This window comes from Clytia hemisphaerica, unplaced genomic scaffold, assembly GCF_902728285.1.
Source record: "Clytia hemisphaerica strain Z4C2 unplaced genomic scaffold, Clytia hemisphaerica genome assembly, whole genome shotgun sequence".
Taxonomy (NCBI): domain Eukaryota; kingdom Metazoa; phylum Cnidaria; class Hydrozoa; order Leptothecata; family Clytiidae; genus Clytia; species Clytia hemisphaerica.
In genome coordinates, this window is record NW_027103836.1 from 529,048 (window position 1) to 545,698 (window position 16,651).

The 16,651-nt window shown below is 36.8% G+C and overlaps 2 protein-coding genes across 2 annotated transcripts in view; one reads left to right on the forward strand and one right to left on the reverse strand.

Annotated features, from left to right (window-relative positions):
* The window catches only part of LOC136807112 (lysophospholipase D GDPD1-like), a 186,601-nt gene extending 184,557 nt beyond the window's left edge, over positions 1-2,044 (reverse strand). The window contains exon 1 of the mRNA XM_067063681.1: positions 1,994-2,044. The gene's annotated coding sequence lies outside the window, so the exon portion shown is untranslated. The remainder of the gene's footprint in view (positions 1-1,993) is intronic.
* Positions 1-16,117, forward strand: part of LOC136807106 (uncharacterized) — a 43,228-nt gene extending 27,111 nt beyond the window's left edge. The window contains exons 20-30 of the mRNA XM_067063671.1: positions 5,346-5,569; positions 5,902-6,710; positions 7,607-7,721; positions 8,217-8,609; positions 8,942-9,045; positions 13,111-13,405; positions 13,687-13,762; positions 14,241-14,337; positions 14,464-14,497; positions 14,787-14,872; positions 15,498-16,117. Coding sequence (XP_066919772.1) covers positions 5,346-5,569; positions 5,902-6,710; positions 7,607-7,721; positions 8,217-8,609; positions 8,942-9,045; positions 13,111-13,405; positions 13,687-13,762; positions 14,241-14,337; positions 14,464-14,497; positions 14,787-14,872; positions 15,498-15,577 — 2,313 coding nt within the window. The 3' untranslated portion in view covers positions 15,578-16,117. The remainder of the gene's footprint in view (positions 1-5,345; positions 5,570-5,901; positions 6,711-7,606; positions 7,722-8,216; positions 8,610-8,941; positions 9,046-13,110; positions 13,406-13,686; positions 13,763-14,240; positions 14,338-14,463; positions 14,498-14,786; positions 14,873-15,497) is intronic.
* The last annotated feature ends 534 nt before the right edge of the window (positions 16,118-16,651 follow it).

Below are 16,651 nucleotides of genomic sequence, written 5' to 3' on the forward strand. Positions count from 1 at the left end.
GTTTGATTGGTTGAAGTTCAGATTCCCCAAGTGAAGTGGTGGTGGAATTGTGGCTTGGGTTTGGTATCGTTGTTGATTTACCAGCTTGGACACTTCTTGAGTAGGGTGAGTTTGTGGTGGCAGTTTGAGACTTTCGTTGATGAATGAGATCATTTGCAGGCGCAAGTTGTCCAGTATTTTGAGAAAATCCAATGAATCGTTAGTTTCTCTGTGGTTCTTTGTTGGAAGATCTGATTTCTTTGACATGGATCTGGTCCCTTTGACGTGTGCAAAAGTGCAGTGGGTATTGAAGCATGTACCACTTTTAATTGAGGAAGAGCACATTCTGGGGTGAAACTGTGCACAGTTAGTTCCAGCATTACATCCTCTTGGACCTTTGTTTCCGTATTTCATGAGTTTTGGACAGGCTTTAGGATGGGTATACTGGCAGTTTTTACCGCGAATACCATGCTTACATTTTCCTTTCATATAGAATCGACAGGTTGGAGGTGTATTGTTGTTGGTCTTGTTGAGATCTTTTGATTCTTCAGAGGGTTGGGAGGTTGCAGATGTGAGCTTTGTGTTGTTCTCAATCTCTCTAAGAAATCTTTTCTTCATGAAATCTGTTCTCCCTAGATGATTAACATCATCAAGGTTTTTGTTTGCTTCTTCATTTTTATTGTCTAGAATAACATTTGGTGTAAGTGGGATTGGTGGAAGAGTTCTTGATCGTCTTTGTAGAGGGGGTATTGAGGTGTCTGATGAGAGATCAGTGTTACTTTTGGCAGGTGAGGATGTAGGTGTTTGTTCAGGAGAGTCAGTAAGGATAGTAGTGTTAGTTGTTGTGGTTATTTGTGTAGGTGTTTGGGTAGAGTTAATGTTGACATTGTTGACATTAGCATTGGCAGCTTTATATGTATTGTGTGGAAAGTTGATTGTGTTTTCCTGGCAATGTTGGCAAAGATAAAACATACCAGGAATTTGGTATACCAAGTCTCTCAATTCCTCATCTTGATCAATAAAATTCATGTTCTTTAACAGATTTAGGTAACACGGTCGATGGACTTCTTGCCCACAGGAGCCGCATTTTAGGAGTGAACTGTCATGTATTTTTATTCTGTATGACTGGTTGCATATTTGGCATATATCTGGAAAATAGCTTTGTATAACCACACATAACTTTTCAATGGCTTCATCTTTGTTCATAGAGTTAGTCTTTTTTGACAGGAAGTTCAATGTTTCCATAATAGGATCCTTTCGACACGATTTCAGCGTTTTTACGTTATCTTTGGTTGGCTTTTCTGGATCGTAGAGTCTGATGCAATTTCTAATTGTTTCGTTGCTGGCCTCTTCCGCTAGTTCAGCAAGAACTTGCTTCCAACTATTGATGAGTTCAACCGACACAACATTCCTCATGGTGTTTTGAGAGTTTTGTTGAGTCGGCATGGCTGCAAACAAACAGCACCAAACCAGAGACTGGGTAGGTACTTAACTCAGTGATTCAGTAAAATTACATTGCCAACAGGAGAACTAGTTGAACGAATTAGTTGGACGAACAAAAAAAAAGCAGATAATTCAGGATAAGAGATACCTGATCAGCTGCACATGGGAAACCATTCACTGTCATGTGCAGCTGCTCCTCAGGATTTGGCGAAATGCCTGGGTGACCAGCCACAGGACCCTTGTATTGAGACGTGAGATTGAATGAAGCGTTGGACGGAAAGAAGCAAAAAGTAAAGTAATACCTCAATAGTCCAGGGCTAACCTGGTGTGTTTAAGCTATGCGGTCTTTGGTCTTTTGTCCAGGTTGATACTTGATAGCCAGCACAAGCCAAACAAGTTCCGCTTGATCGGCCACTTCTGAGTATAAAACAACTCAGGTGGGTTGGGCTACCTTTGGCCTAGGCCCCGGGATCAGCAGCCTCTACCCGGTATTCGTTTTCTTCTTGACTTTTGTTTATGTTTATGTTTTTTCTGTTGCTCTGAAAAAACAATGGCCTCAGCTCTCCAAGGCCTTAGACTCAAATTTAGAGTAATTGGTGTTTCTTTTTAATTGTTATATCTGTTATCTCTGTTATTCTTTTTAAGTGTTATATCTTTGATAACCACACACTGCTCTGCGTTCACGGCTGTGAGATTCTGAAAGGAAAACAGAGCATGTTGTTGAAGTTTTTGATATTGTTTGAATGTGGATCTTTAAATGTCAGGTTTCCTGTTCTAATTTTACTATTCCTTCTCATAAATAGAAAGGATGAGATGATAAAAGAACAAGGGAAGATGGATTTGTTGTTTGTAACCAGTTTTCCACTGGTTGCTAAAAAGCGAAATCTAGTTTTGAAAAGGAAATCTTATGTTTCATTAGAGTTACTGGGTTCGAACATGTTACATATTTACCTCCTTCCTTCAACTCATTTGAGCTTGCTTGTTGAAGAACAAAACAAACCAGAAAAAGAAAAACGATTTTCATCATGATACCAAGAGTTAACTTTGTTGTTTGTTTCTTGTGGTTTATCTTCTCTGTCTGATGGTGAGCTTCTTAATACTGTTCACTTCTTGCGTTTCTATTTATATGCATGTGGCAATGAACAATGGAAATGAAGTCATCGTCATTATTTGGTCTTCTAAAAACGTATTATCTCACCATCAAAATTAAATTATATAGATAGTTAAAATTAGATTTCTTGGGATTTTTGAGTGTCAGCGTTTCAGCATTTTTTTTCTGTGATAATGTTTTGATGACGTAAATGACAGTTGATATCAAAACATTAAGAACTGTAGTTAGCAAAACATATAAGAACTGTAAGTAGATTAGATAATATTACTCAACAACTCTTTAAGCTTCCGTGTTTCTTGAGGTACTGAAAAAAGAATTCTGGCAAAGAAATGAAAATGGGACATATGCCGACATTTTTACTTTAAATGTGCGAACACGCCGCCGCAAATAAGAAAATATAGTGACTTTTTTCGTGTGGGGCTGAAAACATGGGGGGCACTCGATTTCTAAACGACGCATGTGCCGCCAATAAATGGATTTCAAAATCGGACCCTTACAGTGCAGCCCTTGAGCAGTGAAAATGTACCCTTACTGTGCATTTTACCGAACATTTCTGACCCTTACAGTGTAGTTAGATTTCATATCTTTTTCTGCTGAAGCCACCTAAAAATGAGCCTGAGATGTGGACACAATCTGCAAAACAAATCAAAATTGGTGCGAGTCAAAACTATAAAGATACATCAGATTTTCACTTTCAGACTTGCAATTCAGCAGTCCCAAAAAACACCCTTACAGTGTATCACGCTAAAAGAGACCCTTGCAGTGCATTCTATCAAAAGTACACCCTTCGAGGGTCTCGAAAAACCTTCCCTTAAGAGTGGTACATGCCGTGGGTCGGACCATTTAAGTGCCCCGGGCCGACAAAGCAGGCCGACATTATTACTCAGTAAATACAATTTTTTATATCGTATTTGATTTTGGCGCATACGCACCTTAATTTATAGAATATGTAAAGCTTGAGCTTGATTAGGTTGGCTAAGCTGAAAGATCACGCTTGAATTATCTTATTGACATTTTAAATCGGCGCCGTCTAATGTAAAGGTTTTAACAGAGATTAATAAAATTAAAACATTGCAAGAACTGGAAGAGCTTTTAACATTATGCTTTTCTTGTTGTTGCTTTTGGAATAGTGATTTTACAAAAACTCAAAAAAATATAAGGAATTGTGTATTGAATGTTCAGCAAACATGACCATTACAACATTTATTGAATCTTTGGTCATATACACGAGTACCACAACAAGCTGGTGAAATTCCTGCTCTTGTGCCGATCACTCCACCGCAACACATATCAAATCTCCTGTCATAATTCCTTGTCCCGCAACACGCAGGAGATACTCCCGACCTTGTTACGATCGTGCCTCTGCAACACATATCGAATCTGCGATCGTACCCCCGTGTCCCACAACAAGCAGGTGAGACACCCGATCTCGTCACGACCATACCGTTACAACACATATCGAATCGTGAGTTGTATTGTCGGTTGCCACAGATACCTCGACGTTGGCGCTGATGAACATCTGAAAGAAAAAGTTTTTGTTTTAAGAAAATGCCTTACAAAATGAAAAACCTCCCCTAAATGATCGGATACATATACTTTTGATAGTCCAGAAATGTGCTACAATGAATATTTAGGAATCTTTTTGAGATCTTATGCGAAGGTTTTTTTATTTAACCTCTTTATTAAACAGTCTTGTGTTTCTCAAGACTCTCGTCAGTACGACTTGGGTAAGCGAGAATAGACTAACCAAACTAGCTTGGGTAAGCGAGAATAGACTAACTAAACTAGCTAGCATGAGCTTACTCCTAAATACAGTTTTTAGAGTGCTCAAAGAACTTACAATTCTGAGCGCGTAATTTCACAAGAAAATATTTTCAACTCGTTTAACGAGCCTTGTTACCTTGATCTGAGTACACTTGGCCGATGATAACCACAGCAAAAATGAAAAAAATCTTCATGATGTCTTCTGATGTTTTAAAGTGAAATTTGAACCGTCACTGCTCATGTAACTTTTTGTAATGATGTGAAAATGTTTTGAAATCTGTCAAATTATTTAATGTGTATATTGTAACAGTTAGCATAATATTTGACAGTATTACTGTATGAAATTTCAACACTGAATTGAATAAACAATAAAATTAAACACACGTCCCTAAATACCTAATACCGACAGCTTTTTCTTAAATTACAAAAAATCCCTAATAAAATACCATATTCCAAAGAATCATAAAAAATCAGCGAGCATCAAAGCTATTGTCAGGTTTCAAACAATCTACCACACGTAAACAAAGAAACCATACCATCCGTCCTGCAAAGTGCACAGCGGAAAAAGTATAAAATTTTCCTAGTTTCAGTAATAATTTTCCTTTCCAAGAAGTCTTTTCTGCCGATCCGCCAAAACTTTAAACCATTGTGAGTTTTAAAATGGGTTCCAGACAAAGACATTGCCACCGTAAGAAAGCTCATAGCCTTGACTCTCTAAAATAACGAGGTCATTTCGGCTGACAACGAAACAAGCAATTGCAAGGCCTTAAAATCCATGATAGAGCTCTTTGAACTGAGTAAAAAAACTATAACGACAAAGAGCTCTATCAAATGGATACAGTGGTAACACTTAAATTCCAAATCAACCCTCAAATTGACCAATATCAATTTCAAAAGCTTTTGCATATTTGGATAAAGAAAATCAAACGAACTATCATGAAAAGTGTGAGAATCCGCAACTGCAAGGTCGATGATGAAGAATTATATAGTTATTATTCAATTAGATGAAATTAACGTAAAGATATATTAATCGACTACTCTTTTTCAGGATCGAACCAGTTCTTTGATCTCCACAACTGACCAACCGATTCCAAACACGATACAAAACGAAAGTGGAAGTGACCGGCGTTTCTCATCCACCCAACCACAACTACCCTTTGAAGAAACAGATCACGTGGGTGCAAGACAGCCGTTGGCGTCGCTTCAATTGCAGCTACCTCCAAATGCGAGTGAAATTGTTAACAAACTTGTCACCGCTACGTATACTACAAGGTAGAAAACTTATTTTTAGCCATTACTTCTAAAATCCAAAAATGCATGTATCCTTCGATCTAGGTCTGAAGGAACCTAGCTGGGAAACAAGCAATAACTCTCCCTACAGTTCGTGATCTCTAGCTCCTCAATCTGCAGCCGAAAACAGGGCAAGCAGGGCACATTGTAAGATATCCGATCCAATTTTTCTTTTCGTGTGGAAGAGTGACCTGAGAAAGAAAGAATCCTGCTGGCCAAAACAAAAGAAATTCTTGGAAGTCCATGATCGATATATTGTAAAGGGTTGGGTGGTATAGCAAAGTAGATTAATTAATTAATTTTCATTTTTCCAGGAATGATTTTCGAGATGCTGGTGTTCTCTATAATCCGAAATCGTTCCTCGAAAAGTTGAAATCGTGGGCTAAGTGTTTGTCAGAGGCTACAAAGAGCTTCCGCGAGGAATGTTTTCGATTATTGGACTCAAATATTCAAAGAGAAATGAACAATACCATCTTAGCTTACCTAGATGTGCAGTGCAATGATCTCTTCTTCCAACAGTCACACTCAGCGTTCAGTGAAATTTGTAATCTGGCCATGTTGTGTTTCGAAACGAACACTTTCCCTAAGAAATGCTCCATGTTAAAAGCTCACGAAATAAGTTTGTTGAACACGGAATTATCTCTTGACGTAATCATGGAGAACGCTGAGGAAGAAATGCAAAGAATTTTGACGGCGGAGAGCAAAAATTCACCAGTGGTGGAGAAAGTTGAGAAAGACCCTCCATCGTTGGAGAAAGATACTGAAAAGGTGACGGTACCGGATTTGTTGCAAGATATAAAGAATATCAAAGACGTTGGCGAGCTACTAGACCGGAAAAGTCTGAGCACCATAGCCTCTGTTGATTCTGGTAGTAAATCGTCCAACTCAACGTGCGATATTTTACGCGAATCAATCGATATTTTAATCGAAAATACCGCCATGTGTGAAAATTACGACTTAACCGAAGGTGAATCGTGTGAATGGTGTTTAATCGATAAATGTCGTGCGTGCTTCGTGTTGAGGTATTTTCCCATCATCAATTTTGCACGCATTCGTGTCATTTTGTCATCCACTAAGAAGTGCCGATGGAGAACTTGGCTTGCTTATGTGATCACTCTCAAATGTGAGTATAAGAAACAATCTTGAGGGTTTCTGGGGGTTATAGTTTGAGAGCTGTTTTCCTTTTTATTAGGGTCCAAGCCTCAGAATTCTAACCATCCTCAACCGGATTTGTTTCGGTTAGATTTTCGATATCGATGGTCCCTATGGGTTGTACTAATTGCCTGTAAATCTCTTCGGGGCTTGTCAGTATAGAAGAAACCGCTAGCACCGGATCGAACAAAGCATTTTGACGGTCTTTGATACGGTGAACACGTGTAGGATGACTTCACGATGACTTATGACCTAATAAAATAGACCAACAGCTCTAACAAGCTAACTCTTGATAACTCTCAGCTGTAACTGATACGCTAAGCTGCTTAATTCTATGCCAATTAAAATAGATAGATATTTTCAGCCATCAATGCATACGCTAAGCTGCTTATTTCTGTCAATTAATATTTTCAGCTATAAGGCGAGATCAATTTAATTTGTTGTTTCACGGGCCAAGCTGCCCAAAAAGAGGGTCGGTCGGCGAAAAAATGAAAATAAAAGTAGAATTTCTCCTACAAAATCTCCTAAAAAGGCAGCAAAAATTACTACATCTTGACAAAAATGCGAAATAGAAAATAAACAGACACAGAGAGCTCAAATTCATGGATAAAATGAAAAATTGAACATGAAATTCTCATAACCTTGGAAAAACTACCAAAATTTTGAAAATTTGGCAGCCTGTAAAGCAATGAAAATAAAAATGTACTATTAAAATCAATTGTATTTTTATTTCGATTTTTGGGATTTCAGGGTTGGTCGGGCCTGTAAAACAACTAATCAAATTGGTCTTGTCTAAATATAAAATGGTTATAACTGTAGATTTCTCATGAACGTTTTCATTTTTCGTTTTGTTGTTGAACGTTTCAGATACTCATCGGAATTCAACATTGGCAAAACTGATCGAAAGTAATTCACCGGATTCTAACATCCTTGAAGAAGTTGTCAATACTGATCTCAAACATTTTCTTGCCGTCATCTCAAAGTATGTATGTTTGTTCAACTTGTTTTTTATCTATACCAGAAGAACAGTGGGCTTTTCCAGAAAAACCCCCTGTTGAGGAGGTCCACTTCCTCCAAGGGGTAAGGTTTGATATGTGGCGGAATTCCGTAGGAGATACAAAAACTTTGTCAAAAATAACTGGAATTCCATGGGGGTTGCTTTTTAAACCGTACTAAAATTTAGAATTCCAGAGGGGTTTAAACCTAAAATTGCCTGGAATTCCAGGGGGTTACAGCATTTCCAGCTATAGAGGGATGGACCTCCTCAACAGGGGGTATACGGTTTTTTCTGGAAAAGCTCAATTTGTAGTAAACATAGTTTCTTTTCAAATCTTTTTACTGATACTGAGTCCTGTGTTAGTTTCTCAGTATTAATCCTAGTTTTTAAATAAAGCCAGATGCCTATTCCACGCCTAAAGTGTTGAAAATAGTCAAATGTCCACTGAACTAGTTAACTTCCAACCTTCACATTCTTTAGACTCTACAACCGTTCGTTGAACTTACTGCTGGACTGCATCACGTGCAAAGACTTGGGCCAATGGGAGATCATTATTTTGATGTATTCTGGTATCCTTGGCAACGACGAATCAAAACACGAGGAATATCTCGCTTATTTCCAACAAAAATTAGAAATCAAAGACTTGAAACTAGAACACATTTTCACGCGTCTTGTGGTCGAATCCGCCCTTCAGTACCACCCTGGGAACGCCCTCTTGTTTTGTGGTAGTTCTGGTAAAGCACGTCCTGGTTCAAGCACCTTGGAATGGCGTTGGGGTGGTCTTTTGAAAGATCTTGTAGAGAATCTCCATAAATCACCCACCAAATGTGAAGAGCATGTGGATATCATAGCGAAGTTGTGTTTTAAACACGGGTTAGTCATTAACTTCCCTCTTTTATAAATCAATTGTTTTTCTTGTTTTGTGAATGAAACCATTATTTAGGAGACTGTCTACTCCATATCAATTTTACCAGGCCAATACATCGACCCCCCAAATTTACTACCCAGCTCTTGCCACGCCTGCAAGCAAGTTTGGAATACACAAACCAAATAATACAGAATGCAAATGGCAATGACAGTTTTTACAAAATGACACTACCGTCTACAACCTAGAAAATATGGTTAAAAAGTTCTTCTTGGCTGTCATTTTGTTTTGTTGAGCTTTCTGCTTCAGTGCAGAAATTGTTTCGTTATTTATTTTTCAGGTATTGGCATGGCTACGTAACCTTAGCAACCATCAACCAATCACTTTATCAATTAATCTGTCAACTAGCTGACACTCGTTTACTTGATTACTTCATCAACACTCGTGAGTAATAGATACTTTGCACATCTCACAAAATAATTAAATAATACTGACATAAGAACTAGTGAATGTCAGAAGCATCTAGGTCTTATCTTGGATTCCAAACTCTCATTCAGTCACCATTTAGACGAAAAAATAAAAAAGGCCAACAAAGGTATTGGCCTCATTAACAGACTTCGCAAACATGTACCAAGAAAATCTCTGCTTACTTTATACAAATCTTACATTAGACCACATTTAGACTATATATATAATATATATAAATTTTACAATCAAAATCTATTTCTAGAAAAAAGATTGGACCTAGAACCAAGCTCAGTGAATTGGTTTTAAGTCGATCTACCAAGTTTCTTGCCTAGGGAAATATTACACAATTGGTCTATTGAAACATTTTCATTATCAGTCACCTGATTGAGAAGTGACTTTGCTGGTCTACCTCTTCTAACATTTTTATCATCGTTAAAAGTTAAACACTTAACATTTCTCTCCAAGGACATTCTAACCACGTGTAATGCATAGTTGCGCTGTTGCAACTTTATAAATAAATTTAAATCTGACGTACCGCATATTTGATGCAAACGATCATTATTAATAACATATCTAAAATCACCATTGCTCTCGTCACAAAAGCGAAAGCCACCACGAACCATACGCCTCAAAAATACTCTATATGCCACGTCCAAACGATCATACTGATATTGAGTAAGATTCCAATTCTGACAAGAATAACACAAACGACTACGCACAAAACTATTCAAGAACATGACTCTGGTTCTTAAATTTATCGTGAAATTTTGTAATAGATTTGACATTTCAGCAAATTTCGATTGAGATATTTGTATGCGCTGGTTAATTTCGGAGTCGCCTGTGTTGGGTTCATCATACTTGATAACCGGGCCAAGATATCTGAATTCAACGACATTCTTCAGAATCATTCCTCTTAGAGTTACGATTGACTGAGGATATTCTGTGTTGCAATTAATTATCATAGTTTCAGTTTTTGAGACATTTATTGTCAAACCGAATTTCGAAAAAAAATTATCAAGAGTTTCTGCAGCTTTCTGAAGACCTTCTCGAGAATTAACAAACAGGACGAGGTCATCAGCATAGCCACACCATTCGAGAATTGATTTTCCAGCGAGCTTTTTCCCTTGTTCTCTAAGAGCCGCTCTTTCATCTCTGGTGAACGATTTCATATTGATACCGTATGTTCAAAAAAATCAATTCTTTCCTTTTTCCCCTTTTCGATGAAGAGACGCATGACGAAGTCTATGTAAAGATTGAAAAGGAGAGGACTCTCTGGGCCACCTTGTCTAACCCCTGACGAAGTCGTAAACGTATTTTCCTCACACGTCAATGAAGTTTTCTCATAAAGAATGTTGAGAATATTTATCATTTTTGGTAGTTGATTAGGTCTGAAACGCAATTGTATCGATTTGAATAGCCATCTACGAGGGATATGGTCGAAGGCCGCCGATAGGTCTACGAACATTAGAAAGATTGGTTGCATTTTGCGATGAGATATTTGTTGTATCCTTTTGATGGTGTATATTCCATCGGTAGTTCCACGGTTTTTACGGAATCAATTTTGATGATCAGACAACTGGGATTCATACCAATTTCGAAGTCTGCTAAGGATAATGTTTATGGTAAGTTTACACACGGTAGAGCCAATACTGATACCTCTGTATTTCGTGGGGTCACTTTTAGATCCCTTCCCTTTCCATAATGTTTTCAAACGGGAATTTCCCCAGGATAGAGGGAGGTCAAGGTTTTCCCAAAGATTGGTCATTATACGATGGACTACTTGGGTCATTATCGGATGACTGTTCAATTTTTTCAAAAGTTCAGGCTCAATGTCATTACTTGCCTTATTTGCTTTGAGCTCTTTCAGGTGTTTCTGAATTTCTTCTGCAGAGGGAGGGGTGTCGATGATTGGGGTATCATTGTCTGAGAGTGCACAGAGTTCTTCTACAAAGTCTGGGAGGTTTTCCTCGGTCAATTCATCAGGTGTTCGTGTTTTAGATGGATCATCCGGATTGAAATGTTTTTTAAAATGATCCAAAATTTTTTTCGGTTGGACATGCGCTATTGATTGGTTTGAGAGTTGTTTGCTGATTTTTGGCTCGCGCAAACAGTTTCTCTATTTCACGATTGATCGCTAAGACATTTATCTTTTCAGCTTCTTGTTTAAAATGCTCATTTTTCAAATATTTGACACGTGATCTGATCTTTTTGCGAATGGAAGCCAGACTTTTATGATCGCTGTTATTTGACATTAATTCGTCTTTCGTTTGAAATAATTGTTTAAGTTTTTCATCATTATGCCAGGGTTGAGTTTGTCTGACACGATTCTTTTTCGGTAATGTAGTGTCTGCGCTACTTTTGATTACGGTAACAAGTTTTTCAGTAAGTTCAGTATTGGTCGATTCATCCAAATTGTAATTTGAAAAGTTCTCGGTTACAGTATTAAGAAAGTTAGATTCTGCTACACCGTCAATAGCTGAGAAGTCTATTCTCTGTTTGATAACTGTCTTTTTTCTACCAATAAAGCGTACGATTTTTGTGACTGGAGTATTGAGACTTGCTATAACGAGCCTGTGATCTGTGTCAAAATCATAAGAATTGTAAACACGACAGTTTGTTGTGAACTTTCTAATCCAACAACATGATAGAACGAAATCATATACTTTTTCTGTTTTACCATCGGGAGAGTGCCATGTAATTCTCCTACATAACTTATGGTTGAACCAGGTATTCAATACAGACATTTTTTGAGTGTTTACAAGATCATGAAATCTACTCCCATTATCATTTACAACAAGACTTTCGATTATTTTCCCTTCTCTCAATGACGAACTATAAAGACAAGCTGATGAAGTAGCATTGAAGTCTCCTATGCAGATCACTTTACGTTTTTTATCGGTAGGCTGAAATTGTTTTTTCAACTGGCAATAGAAAGCATTTTTGGCTGAGACTGTACTTTCTTCAGTCGGAGCATAACAGTTTATAATACGAAGACAACAACCGTATACATTTATATCTGCTATAATTAAGCGAGGGTTCGCTGGAGTAATATCAAGTACATCGATATTAGGGTCTGATTTGATAACAATTCCAACGCCATGGTGTCGTTTAGTTTGGTAACCGCTCCAGTAAATATGGGGATGGGGATATTATATACGACCATCCTGGAAATTCGACTTTTGTTCGTAAGCTTGAATCCATCCAATATAATGCCTGCCTTGCTATAACAGGCTGTTTTCGTGGAACGTCTCAAGAAAAACTTTATTCTGAACTTGGTCTCGAGAGTCTTGCTGATCGTCGATTTAGTAGGAGAATGATCTTCTTCTACAAAATTTTAAACAATTTATCCCCCTCTTATTTACGTAACTACTTACCAGCAAGACTTGCGGCACCGGGTAATCAAGAACAAGAAATCCTATTTATCAACTTAATATTCGAATTGAGCGTTTCCGGAATTCTTTTTATCCATACTGCATAACACAGTGGAATATTCTGGCTGGTCGTATAGGAGATATGCCTTCAGTATCTACCTTCAAAAAAGCAATCCTCGAGTTTCTAAGGCCCAAACCTTCTCCTGATTTTGGAGCTCGTGACAACCAGGGTGTGATCCTTCTCAATCGTCTTCGAGTAGGATTTAGTCACCTCAATGAACATAAATTTAGACACGGTTTTCGTGACACCTTAGATCCATTATGGTTTTCCCTTTAAGTTTTTTATTTTATTCAATAGCTTAGTACCCCTGGCGATATCACTTAGTGCCTTGCGGGGGGATGAGCTATTTATTTGTTCTGTGTTTGTTTTTGTAAGTAGTATATGTTCATAAGTGTAATGTAGCTTCTCAAATCATATATTAAAAAAAAAAAAAAAAAAAAAAATCTTCACCTTATCGGCCGGACCTCAACTGTCCATTTTGTACTTACGCCAATTATGGCCGTAAATAACACGAAAATCGATCAAAATATCTAAAAACAGTCAACATGGCCTGAATTTTACGTCAAATTTCCCAAAATTTTCTATTTCTTTTTTTCTTGTATTTGAAAGGAAATATTGACCTTGGTGAGGACGGCTGTTCCGCCATGCTAAACCATTTCGCCGCTCGATTCGATCAATCTTCCGACGTTTTTGAAGGATCAACTGAGAGTCATGCTTGTAGCCCACTCGATGGGTGGTCTCCAACACTGACCTTGGAACGGGTCATTCAATTAACCGCTGCATATTGTGGTTCGAGATACACTTTGAATTGTTTGAAGGAGAGCACTCCTTCAACGTGGTCAGACTCACTAAGAGAAATTTTCGTCTCACTTTTGAAAGCTGTGGAGCTTGAAAGCAAAGAAGAGTAAAACAATTTTTTTTATTGTCTCGTACCAACTATTATGAATTTTTTGGATTGTATTTTTATTATCCTCACGAACCAATCACGTTTGTTTATTTTGACAGCTACATCATTTTTTCAATGAGAGCCAGGCTTAAAAAAAACAAAAAATACGAAGTCTGAGACTGGAATGTTTGAATTTTGAACAAATTAAGGGTCAAAAGGTACTTAATTGAAGTGAAATGTAAGTATAATGGAGAATGTTTTCAATAATAATGTAATGTTTTCTTTTTCTTCTTCATTAGGTTAATCATTTCCTCGTTGATCGAAGAAGCGAGTGCGCAAGTCTGGAATGAACCAAGGAATTATCTTCCTCACGAGGTATGAACGGTGTTTTACTTATGGCTTATGGGCACTGACCTTTATATACCCTGGACCAAGTTTCTCAATCCCGGCAAAGCAAAATCTTTGATTGGAGTTTTTTTAAAGTGGTACCCTAATGGCGGCACTACTACGGTGTGAATGCATCGAAAGTGCTATGTCTACTATGTGTACTATGTCCCTTAAATACTTTTGAGGATGTAGCGGCGTTAGACGTTAACTTTTAACATTGCTTCTTCTCGGGCTCCAATTCCAAAAAAACTCCAATCAAAGATGGCGGATATAGCTTGGTCCAGGAATATATAAAGGTCAGTGCTTATGAGTAGTTCCAACAGATTTGGTAGGGTCCAATATCGTTGCTAACAAACGAGTACTGTAACTCCAATGCTAGTCCTATTCTAATTTTTCTCAAAAACTTGTTTAAGTTTTCCTTTTACCTTGTGTAAAATGTTGTTAAAATGTTTTTTGTTGATTTCAGTTTCAACTTGTAAAGAAGTTAGAATTTGATGATGGTGAAATTTCAGCCAATCAGATTGATAGTTTGTATCCTAACGAATATGTGCAGGACGACACAGGTACTCCACACTTTACCCTCCTCATACTACTAACGCAATAAACACAAATTATGGTGACAATCTTCCTAATGCCAATCCACTTTCACCGACTTCCCGGTAATATATTGCTGTTTTTATTTTTCATAGAAGCCGTTTGGGGTCGCAGTATAGATATCTCAAAGTAAGATGCTTTTGTATTTCGATTCTAGAACACGTACGAAACTTTGTCATTCGCTTTTAAAGTTTTTGGAAATCAATTCATACATCTCACCCATTCCACTTTTTTTTATAATCTCATCGCACGGAACTACGCTTTTATGGACTTCCTCTGACCCTTTTCTGAGATTACTTTTCGGTCCATTGTCAATTGCACCGATTACACTGAACCAAGAGATAGAATTTTGAAGATGAGTTTCTGAACGGGCCCTGAATTAAAGCTTTCTTGAACAATTCATTTTCTCCATCATTAGCGGTGAATGTCCAGTATGCACATTACCATTGCATTTGAAAACCACTTACACATCCGCATCTGCTGGTCTCATTGTTTTCCAGTGTGGTAAGAATCTCTTGATCAAGTATTAATGTAATGAAATAACTGAATTTATCTGCTGTTCACTTGAGTTTCGAACATTTGACAGTTCAATATTAAAACAAATTATGACCTTATCATTGGGAATAAAAAAGTGATTTCACCTCTCAGTCGATCTCATGGTATTGTACTTTCTTTGGTCTGTTATTCTTTATGCTACAAGGGAGTCTCAATCGGACAGAAGTTGAAATTTAAAACATCCCGAGCTATCCTTATATACATAAGTTATACATGCAAGTTGATGACCCAAAGAATGTCTGCTAAAAGCTAAACGATAACTCGAATAACATATCTCGCTAGTCCCCTTAACTACTTGAGTAGAAAATGTCCAGTATTTAGCTCAATGAAAGCTAAATGTTGCTAATTCTTGCGTAAGTCAAGATGACGTCATACCGGGTGTAAGTATACCCTCGTTTTTCGCCATTTTTCAAAAGTAATGTTTTAGCATTTAGACAATAACTCTAGGTGACCAAATTTGACAAATTACCCCTTAGATAATTGAGTTAAAAAAACATCCGGTATTTAGCTCAGCCAAACTAGAATTCGTTTTTTGGATTTGATTATTTCATTATTATCTTTTGTATTCTTTTAGGCCACAGCTTTCACAAGATTTGTGTTCCCGAAGATGCTTGTCTGGTTTGTTATCATGAAAATTTCTCTACCATTATCTAAGATTGCATCATTCGAATCATTCAGTTTTAATTTTCAAAAATCATAACAATTTTTATTCTTCATTAGAAAGGGATTGCTGATTTCTTGTGATTCTTAAGCAATACAATGGTCGATCATCGTACTTCTGATATTATCAAACATATCAAATAACATTTAATGCGTTATTTTTAAGAATTATTACGTCCAGGTTTTTTCCATTGGTACGCGGGTACCTTCTGTTGTTCTCCAAAGTATTATCAATCCACTGTTTTCTCGAAGCTGGTTTAGATTATGTGATTTTGAATTTTTGAATTTTTGCCGTATTTTTTTGTTTGTTTTAGATTTAGTTTACACATCAGCATTTGGGAATAATGTTTTAATGTTCGATAACAATAATAGTCATATAATATATTCAATCACCAGTTTAGATAGATGTCTAAAAGCAATGAACATATATTTTTATACAGTAGATTTCTTATTTGGAATATTTTTTGATAGTAGATTTTTTATACCCAACATAAATTCGTATAAAAGCCAGAAATGTCGATCATAGTTGATTCGATACCAAAGTTTATTTCGTTTTTTTCTTTTACTGTAATTCAAGTATTCTTATCAAATTTTGTTCTGTTCATAGAATGATACACGTTTTTTATAAGAAAAAATTTTATAAGAACACACGGCTTCGATTTTTCAAAATATGAAGAACAAGTTAAGAACATTTTAAAGCTTAGCAGACTCTAAAACAACAAATTTCTCAGGAAATTGCAGAATAATATTCACAAAATGGTAAAATTAAGAACATTTTAAGAACATTTTAAGAACAATCCAAGGCTTAAAAAATTTGGGATGTTCTTATAAATAAACGTGTATAATATATTTTTTTAAATCATTAGAATGATTTGTTTTAGGCATATATCAATAATTTGTAATCTACAAATTTCCTGAGGATTTTTTGATAAGAGAATCCTGAGATAAGGCAGATTCTTCCCTTTGAGGAAGTATTTAGAATTGTTCATAGATCTAGGATACTCCCATTTCTTTTGACCCTTTGTCGACCGTGGTCTAAGCTAAAGTCTTCTTATTTTGATATTCCTT